General features: G+C 37.6%; 1 protein-coding gene across 1 annotated transcript in view; it reads right to left on the reverse strand.

Moving 5' to 3' along the window:
* The window catches only part of unc5da (unc-5 netrin receptor Da), a 259,004-nt gene that overhangs the window by 26,017 nt on the left and 216,288 nt on the right, over nucleotides 1-16,699 (reverse strand). Inside the window, exons 5-9 of the mRNA XM_053479213.1 lie at nucleotides 12,225-12,405; nucleotides 9,171-9,338; nucleotides 7,260-7,424; nucleotides 7,065-7,100; nucleotides 5,365-5,553 (exon numbers count right to left, since the gene is read on the reverse strand). Of these exons, the coding sequence (XP_053335188.1) occupies nucleotides 5,365-5,553; nucleotides 7,065-7,100; nucleotides 7,260-7,424; nucleotides 9,171-9,338; nucleotides 12,225-12,405 (739 nt within the window). The remainder of the gene's footprint in view (nucleotides 1-5,364; nucleotides 5,554-7,064; nucleotides 7,101-7,259; nucleotides 7,425-9,170; nucleotides 9,339-12,224; nucleotides 12,406-16,699) is intronic.

Genomic DNA, 16,699 nt, shown 5'->3' on the forward strand with positions numbered 1-16,699 from the left:
TTTCAGTAGTTTTTAAGTGATGCGTGCACAAATAAACAGACAAACAGACATAGATGAAAAATCCCAAAACCCTCTTGATGTGTTCTATTACCAAATTATTTTTCGCCAACTTTACAGTTTTCTTATATGTACAGATAAGGGCGTTTTTTATTTATATTTAAAAATAGCATGCCATATGTTACCTCAATTTTAGCCAAATACAACTGTGAAAGCCCTATTAAAAATTGTTAACTAGTTTTTGCGTGCACAAACAAACGGACAAACAGACAGACAAAGATTTCCAAAACCATCTTGATGTGTTCTATTACTTATCTTATGCCCCCCCCCCCATTTTTCTCCCACAAATATTTAAAATGCATAGACACGCCAACTTTACAGTTTTATTATATGTATACAGTAGATTGTATTAATAAGCTTAAATGAACAGAGTTAAGACCCACATATATGCGTTTATGTTACATTGAATATGGGATTTGTTTTTTTTGTAAAACCGATTGACACAAGACGTGAAGCATAGTCAATTAGTACGGTGATGAGACTCTTAGCAGCATTCTATTTCAACGGTGCAAATGTTTTAAAGAAGGCCGTACATCCGTGAACAACGATCGCAGCTGAGGTGACTTAGAGCCCACAGCAGTCGTTCCCATTAACATTCAGAAATCAAGGGATACTTTGTGGCCTGCTTGCTGATGACAAGCAACTGTCTGTGGGAACTGCACACACAATCATTCATGAACACCACTTGACCATCACAGAATCCCAGCTGGGAGTTATTGCCACACGCCCCATACAGTCCAGGAGTTCCCGGGGGGCAAGTGTTTTAGATGTGAAGCAGCCAGTCCGATCATGGTTCCGGTGTAACATTCTACCTTGATGGTATCCACATACTAGTAAAACACTGGGATTAGTGTCATTAGTGACATTAGTGTGGCAGGAACAACACTGGTAGTACATACAGTACAGTACATTCAGAAACTCTTAATGCAAGAAAATTCCTTTTTGTTTCCTAAAGTTAAGGTTAGGTGATGTACAGTATATATATATATATATATATATAGGCATTAATTACAATATGTCAGGGAAGGTTCTCACAATAGTAGTAAGGCAAGTGTGTGTTAATGTTTGTTTTTGGGAGTGACAGCAATGCAGTTTAATAGATTGATTAACTTTGTAACTGTGAATAGAAAGTGGTCAGTGAGGGATGTAGTGGTGTTTGTGTGTGTGTGTGCGCACGTGTGTGTGTAGTTCTGTGTTGGCATGCAATATACACAGTTTGATGGCAGTAAAGTTTAGTTTTGTTGGTGGTAGAGATGTTCTTGATTGCAATACATAAATTTTAGTAGAGCAGGTGGTAGAATCGTGTGTGTGTATGTGCCTGTGTAGGTGTGTGTGTGTGTGTGTGTGTGTGTGTGTGTGTGTGTGTTGTATGTTTTTCTTTTACTTCAGTAAACAAAGTCCATTACAGAACTCCCTCACCAGCATACCCTCATACTGGGACAGTATACACAGAAGAGAGAATACAATAGAACAGTGTGTGTGTGTGTGTGTGTGTGTTTAAAGAGCTTTGCTAATTCTAACTATGGTTTGTGTAAACTGCCATTTGGGGCACTATTATGCTGCAGTATCAAAACAAAATGAAAGCAAAATTAACAGATATAAGAAATATGAGTTTTATTGTTGCATAGTGTTTTGTCATACAAAATAAAATGAACATGTGACTAAGGTATGTTTACATTTTGGAGACAAATCGCCAAGGAAAGCTGGTAAATCATATGATGCTAACTGGATGCAATTACAAGGGTTGTTCAAATCAAACCGGGACATATGATTGTGCCTATAATTAAAAATACCTATATTTCTCTATACAATCCCCTGCTATACTAATGCACTTCATTAATTCCAGCATTTTACTAGTGCATGGATACCATCAAGATAAAAAGTTTATTTGATCTTCAGTCAGCTTTATGACTGAAACACCTGAAAAGTCCCCCATGAACTCCTTTAACAGCTCGATCATGTGTAAATGGCCTGGAGTGAGGTCAGGATTATACAGGGGAGGTAGTAAGAAGTCTCAGGCAAGTTCCTGAAATGTGCAATTGGTGCCCGCAAATAATTGTGTGTGTACAGTTTCCACAGACCGATGCGTCTTTTCCACCAGTTAGTGACAAGTCATCAATTGGTATTAACCAATCAAGTGAAAAAAAAAAAAATGCCAAGTATATTAAATCCTAGCATGCCAAAGCATACTTAAGCGTACTTGAAACCAGTCTAATGACTAATATACTTAAAGAGTGCTATTTAATTAAATTGTTCAAAAGATCAATTTTAAGTGTATTAAGTACACTTTTGTGTTCTAAAGCATAACAGCTTTAAGTATACTCAGTACACTTAACGTACTGTATATGGCTGTATACAGTATGTACTAATCTACAGTGCATACCTGACAATAATTCATGAGATTTGAGTATATCTGTATTGTAGTATAAGAACATTACAGCTATTTTTACTGTGTTACAAATACACTAGTAATATACCATAAATATATTCTCATTGCAGCAGTAGCATGCTGTTACACAGTATTTCTGGCCAATTTTTAATACTAAAAAGTACACTTTGTGGTTAATAAAAATATACTTTTATTAAATCATACAGTACACACAGTCTTCTCTAGTACTGTATTACAAATGTGTACAGTACATACACTAAAGGAGTTTAGGACCATATGCTAAATGCATTTTCTACATTATAACATGTTCTTATTCATGAGTTTTAACAACTCAAAACGTGAGGTTGTCTCACAAACACAAACAGAAATTTTTCAAACTGTTGTCTGAACAAAGGCAGGCATCATTATGGGAATATACAGTACTGTATTATTTTAAACCTGGTGTGTTAATTCAGGCAGTTACTTAGAGACTACGGAAAACTATGGAACGTTATATTATAAGTGAAGTACATAAGATTTTGCAATAACACATTATACAATACATTCTACAGTTTAAACTATGTACTTAATTACAAACTAGCTAACAAAAAACATCATATAAATGTACCCTATGCTGATGAAAATAGAATAATAAGGAATAATAGAAAAAGAACTAACGTATGCAACGATGCAACTTCCAGCCACAAATTCAAACTAGAAGTGGAGAATAGCGGAAACAATCCAGAAAAAGAGAATGTGCCGGTCTCTACTTTCTGATTGGCTGGTATTGCCCCCTATTGCCCCCTATTTTAGTCTCTGGTTGGCTGGAATTGGGGCAGAGTTCTAACACTGCTGCAGTCTGAGCAAGAATAGCTTTATGATACTGAGCGCACACAAGAGACAAAGTTCAAACACACATCAATGAGCCTGAATGCTCAAAACTGAAAATATACTGAAACCACTGTGTATTAAAATTTGCATTATAATGTATACTTTCTGTACATCGTTACAGTCATTATTTAGTGCATATTTTTTTTAAATATGAGTTTTATTGTTGTATAGTGTTGTGTCCTAAAATAAATAAATAAATAAAAAACAAAGTTTAAATTAGTGTGTGCTTTGAAAATTACATTGCGCTTTCATTCAAAGCATATTTTGCTATAAAATATTTTTGTAAAGTGTACTATAATACAATTATTTTTAAGTTTAAAGTTTTCCAAAAACAGGTAACAGCATGATATTGGTATACTTTTTTAGATATTAACTGATTATACACCTTTTTGTTAATATATTTGCAATATACTATAGAAGACTTGAATATATCTGTAATACCCCAAAATGTTTTTTTTTTTTCACTAGGGTGTTCATTAGAATGAAACCATCTTTACTAGGATCGTCAATCATAGATGCAGTTTTTTTTTTTTTTATCAATAAACGTATGAGCCGTCATTTACGAACAAATTTCATCGCAAGTCCCAGTTTGATGTCCCTCATACTGTACTGTATCTATTTACTGTGCGGCATGCATTTTAAAACCTGACCATGAATTATTATCAACATGCGTGTTGTGACATAAATACATGTACAGTGCATCTAGGAAAGTATTCACAGCACTTCACTTTTTCCACATTTATTTATAAAACAGCCTTATTCCAAAGTAGATTAAATTCATTATTTTCTTCAAAATTCCTCAAAATGACAACAGAAAAGAAAAGTAAAAAAAAAAAAATCTTTGCAAAATTATTTAAAAAATTATCAAAATAAAAACATTTACAGTATATAAGTATTTATAGCTTTTGCCATCACAATCAAAAGTGAGCTCAGCTGTATCATGTTTCCACTTGACCATCCTTGAAATGTTTCTACAACTTGATCGGAGTCCAGCAGTGGTAAAATCTGTCAAACTAAACCATGAAGTCCCAGGAATTGCATTAAGCCACAAATATGGGAAGGGTACAGAAGTGTACATCTCTGCAGCACTCCACCATTCAGGCCTGTATGGTAGAATAGCCAGACAGAAGCTGAAGGCACCCTAAGGACTCTCGGACCATGAGAAACAAAATTCTCTTGTCTGATGAAAAGATTTAACTTTTTGGCACTTCTCATCACCTGGCGAATCGTATCCCTATAGTGAAGCATAGTGGTGGCATGATGCTGCCGCCACCATGCTTCAATGTAGGGAATACTTTTCAGTGGCAGGAACTGGGAGACTAGTCAGGATCGAGGGACAGATAAATGCAGCAATGTACTGAGAAATTCTTCATTAAAAACCTGTGCCAGATCGGACCACACCCTGGGGCGATGGTTCATCTTCCAACAGGACAAAAACCTTACAGTAAGCACACAGCCAAGGTAACAAAGGAGTGGCTACGGGACAACTCTGTGAAATGTTCTTGAGTGGCCCACTCAGAGCCCAGACTTAAACCCAATTGGACATGTGTGGAGTGATCTGAAAATGGCTGTGCACACACATTTCCCATCCAACCTAATGGAGCTTGAGATGTCCTGCAAAGAATAGTGGGAGAAGCTTGCCAAAAATAGGTGTACCAAGCTTGTAGCATCATAATCTGAGGTTGTAATTGGCGCTAAAGATGCTTCAGTAAAGTATTGGTCAATGTCTTTTCGAATCTTTTTTCAATTTTTATTATTAATAAATTTGAAAAGATTTCAAACAAACTTTTTTCATGTTGGGTTTGTGTTGTTTGTAGAAAATTGAGGAAAATAATGACTTTAATTAATTTTAAAATAGGGCTGTAACTTTGAATATAGGTAGTTTATCCACTGTAAAGTCTGCAGCACAACTCGCATTAGAAAACAGTTTTTCAACTGTTATTTTCAGTAGCATTTATCAAAAAATATATACTACATCCTTTATGCATCTTTAATGTGTAGACAGTCAGTGTTATTATACAAATAAATCATTTAAAAAGCGGTCCTACCCTGTGTGTTGCTCTTAAAGCTGAATGACTGGAACCCTCCAGTGAGGACAGAAGCATCAATAGCATCCACACCGCACTCACTGTGGCTCCGCTTATAGAGCGCCACAATGACAATCAGCATCACCACAGCGACCGCACCTCCTCCCAGGCCTGAGTATAGCGCCACATCATTGCTGACCTCTGCCTCCGCTAACAAATAGATAGATAGATAGATAGATAGATAGATAGATAGATAGATGGATAGATAGATAGATGGATGGATAGATAGAATGATAGATAGATAGATTAACTATTTAGATACGAAACAATGTGATAAGACAGGAACTTGATGCATGAAGCAAAACTGACTATACCATAGTTGCCAGAAGCAAATAACAACAACGAGTAAGAAAGCAATAGATATGAGAGCTCAATAAACTACACTATAACTATAACATGTTTTTTTGCTAAACAGATAAGGGACCCAATTTGTTCCCAATTTGTTGGGAACCTAGTAAAAAAAAAATTTGAGTCAGGCAATTTTTCCTGGGCTAGAGAGCTCAAAATTGCAAAACTGAACCAACTCTGAGATGTTAGTGTGTTTCTCTATTATTCTCTGTTTTACACTCAGTTATACACCACTGTGGGCAACCCCTAATTTATCCATATTTTGCATCCAAAGATTTAAATGTAGACTTTAGAAAAAGTTCTCCAGGCTTCCTGAAGGCCTCTTGGCTCTCATTTTCACTCTAGTCCCTGTACCTTAGCAGTTTTAGAGGAATGTTTCTGTTTGTTAAGCCACACATTTATATGAATGATTCATATAAAACCATCTAACTTAATGCATGAACCAGTAAAAAACAGGTGCAGATGATGACAGATGATCAGATAATCAGATGATTAGTATACTGATGATGCTAAGTACTGAGTGGGTAGATTAGATGAGAGGGAAAATAAGGTTGCTGCTGATATAAACAGCATAAACAACCAGTTTTTTTTAATGTTTTTTATTTAACCAGGCAAGACAGATTAAGAACAGGTTTCTTATTTACACCTGTGGCCTGGCAAAGGCTAAGCCTTTTGGGAGAAGTAGGTGAACTCATAAAAATAAAAAAAATTAAGAAATATAAACAAAATTACGAAAAAAGAAAATAAAAACAAAAACAGTAAATAAGGTACATATTATTTAAAAAAATTAATAAATAAATAAAAATTATATATATATATATATATATATATATATATATATATATATACACATATATACACACATATATACATATATAAATATATACATATACACATACATACACATATATGAACAATGTGAACAGTGGAGCAGCAATGAATAAGCTAGTCTAAACAGCTACACACGTCTTTAAAGTGAGCTGATTTTTAAGTCATTTTAAATGCTTTTTGCAGCCAGTCACTTAGAACATTACTTCCCAATTCTTTAACTTAATCTATAAAATGTCCTTAAAGTTAATATGAAGAAATAAGTGGTGACTCAAGACTTTTACATGCACAAAGCCCTCTGTTCACTTGATCCATGTTTTGTTCCTCATGTACTGTAGTACTTTTTTGTCATTGTAATATGACCTCTACTGTGACTCTTGCTATAGAAGTTGCCATGTTTCTAGTATTGCTTCTAATAAAATGCACTTGAGTTTAAGTACTTACATCTTCACCTAAAAACCACACTTTTAAAAATTAAGTCTTACCTTGAGGAACCTTCAAATCATGCAGGAGCTTTTTATCTGCAAATAGACAAAGACACAAAATTGATAAGGTGATGCAATACTTGATCAGTTAATATATTGATTATGATTTCTTTTAAGCACGTTCGTGAGAAAATAGATCCTCATTTGCAGATTAACTGTTTGATTATAATGAGGAGGGAAATGAAAGTGACTCACCTTGTGTACACAGATCACCAGTGCAGTTTTCCGTGTCCAGTGCACTTCCATCACACAACTTTCCTCCGTGTTTGGGCTCTGGGTTGACACACTCTCTACTTCGCCAGTGCTCACACTCTAAACTGCACACAGACCAGAGGGACCACCCAGACCAGCCACCATCCACTATACACACACGCATACACACAAACACTTAACATACAGTATACACTTATCAGCCACAAAACTAACACCTCAACCAGGTTAATTGAATAACATTGATTATCAATTATATACCAGTAAACTGGTGACAGGGCACCCAAGACTCATCTATGCCTGTAGGAACTAAAGGCCAGCCTTCTGGTAAGATTACAAAGAAAAGTCAATGTAGCACAAATTGCTAACAAAGTCACTGCTGGGTATGATAGAAGGGTTTCGAAATACCCAGTGCATCACAGCCTGACATGTATAGTATGGGGCTTAGCAGGCAAAGGGTCCAAGGCTGTCGATCTAACCTTCAAATTTTCCAGGTCGCAATCCATTCTAACCTCCATGCGGGAAAAACAAGTCTAATTCATGAAGGCCCAATTTCACTACCCAAAACACCTAGAACATCTGCCACTACTCTAATAGCCTGGGGGGGAGTAGACATCACAGCACACCCCCAAAGGCCCCTCCAGTGCCTCCAGCACTGCTCAGCTGGTCCAACCATCTCGCAGAGATAGAGGAAGACATGCATTTAGGCTGTTTTCTGTTCCGGCTAATAGGTGTTAAAATGAACCTCGTCTGGATCTCTAAGTGTCTGGCAATCTTCAAATGACGACTTAATACCTATCTGTTCCTCCAATACTTGGGTTAAACCATACACACAGCATGGCTCCACAGGACCTCTGGGGGTGTGCTGCGGTGTCTGGCACCATTGTGTGTTGTGGATTGCCTGGTGGGCCAAGGCAACCCACCTATATATCAGACATTTTTGTCCAGCACACACCATGGGTGTTTAATATGACTAAGATCTGAGAAATTTGAAGGATGAGTTGGCAGCCTTGAGCTCTTTGCCTGCTGTGATGTGGACTTGCAAGCAAAGACTTCCTGTTGAGTCTGGTTCCTCTCAAGGCTTCGTCTTATGCCATCTCAAGGAGTTTTTCCTTGCCTCTGTTGCGCTTAGCCTTCTCACAAATCGTTTTGATTCATACATATTTTTCACATTTCATACAAAGTAGGTTTGTGCTTCAGGCATGGGTGAGCCTTGTACTGTATGCTCATGGTCCTGTCACTAGTTTGTAGGTGTATACATGGTGATCAATGCATTTTTGTTCACCTATAATTGATCATAATGTTTTGGCTGATCGATGTATATGTATCTGCTTTATAAAGATACAGAGCCAATGTGTTACTTCACCTAAATCAATACAAAATTCCTTTTAAAATTACTGTCAGCTTAGAGCTTCAAAAACATTATCTAATAGAGAGTTAAATTAGCCATTGATCAACTTGACAAACGCACACAAGACAACATGCACACACACACATGCACACACTCACAACCAATACCCACACACACACACACACTCACAACCACCCACCCACCCACACACAGCATGAGAGACATCATTACAGACAACTGAGACAAATTGGTCTGGTATAGCTTATTGATCAGGCTGCCATGGCATGATAACAGGATGTTTTGATGATTCAATTTCCGATGAGAATTAAGACCCATGTTTCTTCGATGTGGTTCAAGGTGAAAGTCTTCGTACAGTCATCCTTCTACAACTAGCCCCATTACATTGTCATTTTGATGTGATTGCCTGGCTAGAATTTTAATGTTACAATTATTGTCTATCCGTGCCATTGAATGCTCTTTTAAATGGAAGCACACACACCCACACACACATGCACATGCACATATAGAGTACCATTACAGCTCACCTGGACAGGGTGAGGAGCAGCTGCTTTTCTGTACTGAAATACCTTCGCAGAACGCTCCTCCATTTAGCGGCGCAGGATTGGTGCATGTGCGCGTGCGTTTAATAAAACCCCGGCCACACGGCACGCTACATTCCGACCATTCAGACCATGATGACCACCCTCCATTCACTAAAAAAGAATAGATTGACAAGTGGGATTATAATGTGATAGGAAAGATACATAATTATACCTTTTACACAGTGAACTAGCCAATCCCCAAAGACTTGCAAGTGTTCTTTCTCACACACACATGCACTGAGACACATATCTGCTTGCTGACAGTTATTTTGAAGTCCTAATGAAGAAAATGGAATAAAATATAGGCTTCAGTGGTTTCATCTATGAAATTATGCTGTCCTCTGATGGCTCTCACAAAATAAACTCAAAAAACTAAGATAAAAAATGAAAAGGAATATTATGGCTTAGAAGAAAAAAAATCTGTGGATTGTGACCGTAGATTTTGGTGTGGCAGGTTGCCATTAGAAATGACATTATGACAAATTAAAGACTATCCCACTTGATTTACATTATACTGTCTATGCTATAGGCTATATGAATATGGATATATGAATTTATATGATTTTTTAGAGAAACCACATATTAGATAGTTGAGAGTTGACAACATACAATCACCCGGCGTACAGCCTAGCAGCTCACTATGAGCAGTTTTACTTTAAGATACCGTATGCCCTCGAGTGTGTTGACAGGTTTCCACAAAATTTCCAGCATAAGGGAAATGGTAGAGGTAGCTCAGAGCCAGGGGTAGCTCAGTGGTTAAGGTATTGGACTACGGTTCGGAAGATCCCAGGTTCAAACCCCACAACCACCAAGTTTCCACTGTTGGGCCCTTGAGCAAGGCCCTTAACCCTCAACTGCTCAGATGTGTAATGAGATAAAAATGTAAGTCGCTCTGGATAAGAGCGTCTGCCAAATGCCTAAATGTAAGTACATCTCAAATCCCACACAAAAGACCTGAAACTAGCCCCAAAACATTTGGACATGGGAAAAAAAGACTTAATTGTCTTCCTTTTCCTAACCTTTGCATGGGAAAACAAGTATTTGATATTTTCTTACCATTTAAACATTTTCCGGTAATCTCAACCCTAACTCATCTTCTCTATTCCAAGCTTTTCAATATCTTACAATCAAACCAAATAAAAATGATTTTCTACCTGTACTGAAACGTATTCAATTTCACGGCTTGCTATAAAAAACAACTTATTGATGACGCAGATTCTGAGAATTTTAAAACTAGTTAATCTGAGGCGTAATAATTGCCTGGTGAAAATATTTATAGGGTGAGCAGGAGGCAGGAACTATCTTGCTATATACTATCTCTGTTAAAAGGTCTCTGTTAGTGGTTAATGCAGTTCACCTTTTGACCACTAGTATTACTGCTTGCTTCTAATGATCTTAACAATTGTGAAAATATAGAAATGCAAGTTGTTGTTCTTAGTCTTTCGCCTGCTCCCATTAAGGGGCCGCCACAGCCAACTAACTGATCCGCACTGATCTACTGTAACTTGGTAAAAGTGAATATTACGCTAGATGCTCTTTCTGACACAACCCTCCCATTTTATCTGGTCTTGGGACCAGCACTGCATCCAGTGGCTGAGGTTTGGGTATTGACTGGGAATCGAACTCGGGCTTTCCACATGGTACAGTAGGTAAGTAGGTACTGTAACTTACTACTGACCCACCAATGCCCACTAAAATCTAGAAATGTAAGTGTGTTTAAACTAAAGTAAAAAAAAAAAATTCATTTACTTAAAAGAGATCATTAGTATTTTAACAGAATTGAATAAAGGATAAAATCTGATGAATGGTTGATATAAACAACCTCTACCACATCTGACTCCTATGGTCAGAATGCTATCAATTTGTTATTGAAACTAATTAATTACCCGTAAATGCTTTTAACTCTTAAGAAAAAAAAAAATTGTGTAAACATTCTTATACATGTTTTATTTACTGCCATTTAAATTTTACTTCTATATAAGTCACACTTGCTCTATAACATCTATTTTCATGTGCAAGACATTTACACAGTACTGTGTGTGTGTGTGTGTGTGTGTGTGTGTGTGTGTGTGTGTGTTTGTGTGTGTGTGTTTGTTAGATTTTGTTGTAAATGCTACACTCATCTAATTGTTAGGTGCTTTTTTTCTTTTTCTTGGAAAGAATACTTATCATTTAATTTAGCAAAAGAAGGTGACACTATGTAAATAAAGGATAAGGTAAAATGTTTTCTTGTCCACTGCCGAGGTTGATGAGCGCTACACTAGAAACTGCATAGAAGCTTGTATGCAGTTTCTAATTTGCCAGAAATATTCATTTTTGCACACAATTATGTCCATGCGTTGCCAGTTTTAACTCTATTTTATGGATGAAAATAGTTGAAAGAAACAAGAAAAAGATGTCTCACCACCCCATTAAGAGTTAGTATTATTCTACCTAGCAGGCTGTGACAGGTCATGTCTGAAGCCATCACTCTACTAAATCAGGCTAGCTTTAGCCAAGATCTAATTCAAAATATACACTGGAAGACTTAGTCTAATGGTGCTTGAAGTCTGTACAGCATGGCTGTGCGGAGGGTGAAAGGATCATTAACTCATTAGCTGTGCTGTTTGAACAGCTGATCAAAACTATCTGATGCAAGGTTCTCGTGGATACATACCCCTGTTTTTCTATCATGCTTTTCAGACTAAACCATTAGCTGTTTGAAAAATTAGAGATATCTGCCTTGAAGCATGTCACAGATTATGATTTATAACCAGTATTGATATACTGATCAATGAGGAAAACCAGGCTTTTAAAATATGCACCAATGTACAATAGTGAGTGTCTATTATAGAGGGTCTATTACTGTGTGCATTAGAGTAATGCATGGAAAGACTTGAACATTCATGTTTTCCTGTGATGATGATAATGATGATGATGATGATGATGATGATTATTATTGTAAAATAGTGGAATGGAAAGTAAAGTTGGAAGTATAAGTAAAAAAAAACAACTTACCATAAACAATAACAGTAGCGGAGGGGCTACGTCTTCTGGCCACAATGTTACTGGCTACACATGTGTAATTTCCTGAGTCCGAGAGTCGTGCTTCATTAATAATCAGGTTGTGATTTAAACGTGCGTCAACGTTAACGTCAACAGGTCCGCTGACTGGTTCATCATTCTTTAGCCATTCCACCTAAAAGATACAAAGAGAAAAAAATAAGAAAAAATATTTTCTGATAATGTTGTAAATAATGTGATAAGGATTACCTAACAATAGACCAGCAATAAAAGGAAATGACCAAGGTCTGTATGTTCTAATATCATCAGTCGATATGATGCAGGCCTATACACAAACAGAAGCAACTTAGTTCTCTTCAATTATTTTACCTGTTAACAATGGATATATACTTGTCCATATAGATTGTGCTTGATGACAACATGAGAAAGAAACTTCTGCCTAATACTGGGACTTTGAACAGTGATTGTGCAAAATAATATATAAGCATTTATCCCAGCATTTCACCAGTGCAATGTAGAAAGTTTTCTCAGACCACCAGGGCCATTATAAGAATTCCTGCTTCATCTTTGAAACACTGGCCCCCCAGGAACTCCTTTAATGGCCCAAACATGTTGAAATGGCTTGGAGCAAGGTCACTGTCTTCAACAGAATGCCTTTGGTGATCAAACCAGACAATTTTTTCTGAGTGTTCCACTTGGTCACGGAATGGGCATGGAAATAGTTGCTGGGGGCTCAGAACCCTCTCGGCAAACGTACAAGTGTACAAACATCATTCACAGACGTACACTGACTATTATGCATAACTGCATGAGCTGCCTTTCCTGTGAGACGTGACAAGTGTTTGAAATCAGAAGCAGAGCTGTTCACAGACAGTGACGAGAAGAGCGCATTTACAATTGAGACAGAGAGAGAGAGAGAGGGAAATGTTTTTTGTTTTTTTGCTGTGAAAAGGCTACTGTGAGCTAATAAACACTCAGTAATTTTAATACTTAAGTAAATTTGAAAGTGAGTACTTTGATACTTTTACTCAAGTACAGATGTAAATGGAGGACTTTTACTTATACTTAAGTAATATTTGCTCTGGGGAATATCTACTTTTACTCAAGTACAAGATTTGTGTACTTTGGCCACCTACTGTACTGTATGACTAATAAAATAATTTAAATGACTAACATTTTCTTAGGTTTTGCATAACAATTCTTCCATAAATATTATCATATTATTTTATATATCACTTATTTATTTGTCTCTAATGAGCAAGCCAGGGTTGATTGGGCCAAGGGCTGAGGACTAAATGTTTTTGCAAGACTTTTGATTCAGTGATTAATTTCATTTACTCGACTACATGACATAAAATTTTTACCTGCAGTCTTTTTTTCAAAAGCTCCTAAATTACGGTTCTTATACTGCCATTTTGCAAATCACAGGAAATTGTTCTATAATATTTCATTGAGCTTACATTTAAGTTTGGACTTTTTTTTTTAGCCTTTGTGTATGCTCCATGTCCACTGGTTGTTGTCAAACATACTCCTGAACAGTTGTCGGCTGTTTCTCTGATGCATCTTCTCCTACACACACTACGGATAATGATTGAGAAGCAGTTTGACCAATGCTTTTGTGTCAAAGAAATGCATTGGTAACATCAGTTTTTTAGGTCCAAAAATGAGGAGATGTCGAGGAAAAAGAGGATGGATGGTCACCCAACTATTTGGTTGGTTTTAAGTAAATGTCACACCAAGAGATTTTAATAAAAAATTCTGACACTCTCAGAACTTTCTTGCTGTCTGTCTGGGGTTGCAATAACTCTAAATCGACCAGTGGTGAGCTTGAGACATTATCAATCCTATGACTACCGCTACAAAAAAAAAAAAACGCTTAGACTAGAAAATATTGGAATTGGAATACAGTCTTCCTAAACACTTTTGCATCTTGTTTGTCTTACAATTACTGAATAACGGTACATGATATAAATTAACTGTATACTGTAGTTTAAAAGCTGATTGTTTAATAATTCCTTGTGACATGATCTGTCAACCTACATAAAAATCTCATATCAGAGTTGGAATCAGCAAAACACTCCACTAGGGCTGCAACAACTAATCGATAAAATCGATAATTATCGATAATGAAATTCGTTGTCAACGAATGCCGTTATCGATTAGTTGGGCTGCTCACGTCACTGAGGCGCGCGACCACAAGATGCACAAATACACACAGATACACAGCCGCTCGCGCAATGGAGCTTACAGAAGCGCCGGCAGGAAAAAGCGCGCGCCCCGAGTCCTGCAAGGTTTGATAGCAATTTACATTAATCGCCTCTAAGAGGACGGTAACCTGCACGCTATGCAAGGCCGAGCTTTCACGGCATGTCATGCACGAACACTTAAAAAGAAAACATGTTGGTGTTACGGATAGCGAAACGTCAGCAGGGTCAGTAAAAACTGTATCTCCATCGTGTAAAAGTGGTATAGTTTAAGTGCTTTTGTTTAAACTGTTTGCTAACTTCGGGACAGTCACGCTACAGTGGTTAATCAATCGGACTGTAGGTCCTACCGTCGCGGCGCTCGGCGGTACCGTTTGGCTTTGTGCGTTTGCTGGCTTTTACCATTGAGTGGCGCTATATAACTACAGGCTGACGCCTCATGCCTTAGTTCATTCTCTGCTGGATTAATGAGACACAGAGTTTTAGAACTGCACGTAGTAGCGGGTAAAATCAAGTAAAACATTGTAGTTAAACAAATTTATAATCACAGAACTAAAATGACGATACAAATGTAGAATTTAAATTAAATTAAATCTTATTAGGATCAAATTTAAACAAAATAAATGTTAACACAGTGAGCCATTAAATTTTATCACGTGTAATTAGAAAAGACGCGTGTAGGGTTTTGTGTCGTCTTATATCTTGTGTTCTTTAAATTTATAGTAGATTTATTAACTAAAATAAATGACCATAAAAATTATAACATTGTCAGGACGTTCTACTGCGTCAGCTGATGTCGGTCATTCAGCCCTGCTTGTGTTTGTGCGTTATTATAAGAATGAAATGCAGTAGACTGTTATGATCTGTAACGGATTCGACCCATGTTGCACAGGCGGCACCATAAAGCACGGACACGAGGTGAGGTCTTACAGGAAAAGGGTAATTTATTTAGGTAAAATGGGGAAGGAAAGTGTTGAAGGAGGGAGAATGGAAAGAATGGGATAAAGGTTGTGCATGTGCAGTTCCGGGGGCTGTGCCACACTGGCATGCAGGCACACAGCTGACGCTAAGTGTTGGTGCACCGAGTGGCAGAACTGAGCACGCGGAGGCAGCGCTGCTGAACGCTCCCTCATGACGGCGCTTCTCCCGCTGTCGATGGCCGGCGCGAGTTCTCGCTGACTCAAAAACCTAACCACACTTTTCCTCTTCGGCAGCGGGGCTGCGAGGGCGGGCACGGTGCGGGAGTGAAGAGGCCGCGGGAGCTCGCGCAGCTCTTTTTCGCGCTGTCCTCAGCGCGGAGATCAAAGGGCGGAATTCTAGTGTCCTTGTTTAAAGCCCCTCGGGCGCGTCACATCTCCCCACTGACATGCTTTTTTTATATTCTCCATTACATCACGTACTTCCCAGACCTCAGACAAACCTCCGCGCCTTGCTTTTATAATGCGGAGCAAGCCCGAGATCATATTAACGTTAATTATCGCCAGCCGGCACAAGCCGTCCCTTTGCTGCCTATTCAGGGAGCCTACGGAGTGAGGGAGTAGTTATAGTAGATTTGGGCGTACACCCATCGCACGCGCACGCCGTGGCAGATCATCATAATTGTCCTAAACTTGTATTTCATAAGGTTTTCCGAGCGGTGGTACAGCGCAACGGGGGTCATTATTTACTATTAAACATTAAACGAATTTACAAAACTTAATGCGTGCGATTAAGCGCTGATTCCACGTAGGAAAGTAAAGAAGAGGATCCTGATGCTCAACATTCCGGAGACCAAACCCCATTTAAATTAAATTAACAAATATTGCATGTAAATAACAATAGCCCACGTTTAAAAAAGCATTTTTATTTAGATTATAAAAAAATAATCCTGCATCTGTTTTAGGTGTTCCAGCTGCCACTGTTCTAAAATTCAAATTAAATCAAATCTTATTAGGATAAAATTTAAGCACAAAAATGTTAACACAGTGAGCCTTTTAATTTTATCACTTGTAATTAGAAAAAAAGCGTGTATGGATTTGTGTCATCTTATTTCTTGTGTTCTTTAAATTTATAGTAGATTTATTAACTGAAATAAATGACCATAACATTAAAACAGTGTTAGGACGTTCTACTGCGTCAGCAGATGTCGGTCTTTCAGCCCCGCTTGTGTTTTTGCGTTATTATAAGAATGAAATGCAGTAGACTGTTATGATTTGTAACGGGTTCGACCCATGTTACTCAAACAACTCAGTTCAGGTGTAAGTAAATATCTGTGCTGTTTGAGGG

Source organism: Clarias gariepinus, chromosome 19, assembly GCF_024256425.1.
Source record: "Clarias gariepinus isolate MV-2021 ecotype Netherlands chromosome 19, CGAR_prim_01v2, whole genome shotgun sequence".
Lineage (NCBI taxonomy): Eukaryota > Metazoa > Chordata > Actinopteri > Siluriformes > Clariidae > Clarias > Clarias gariepinus.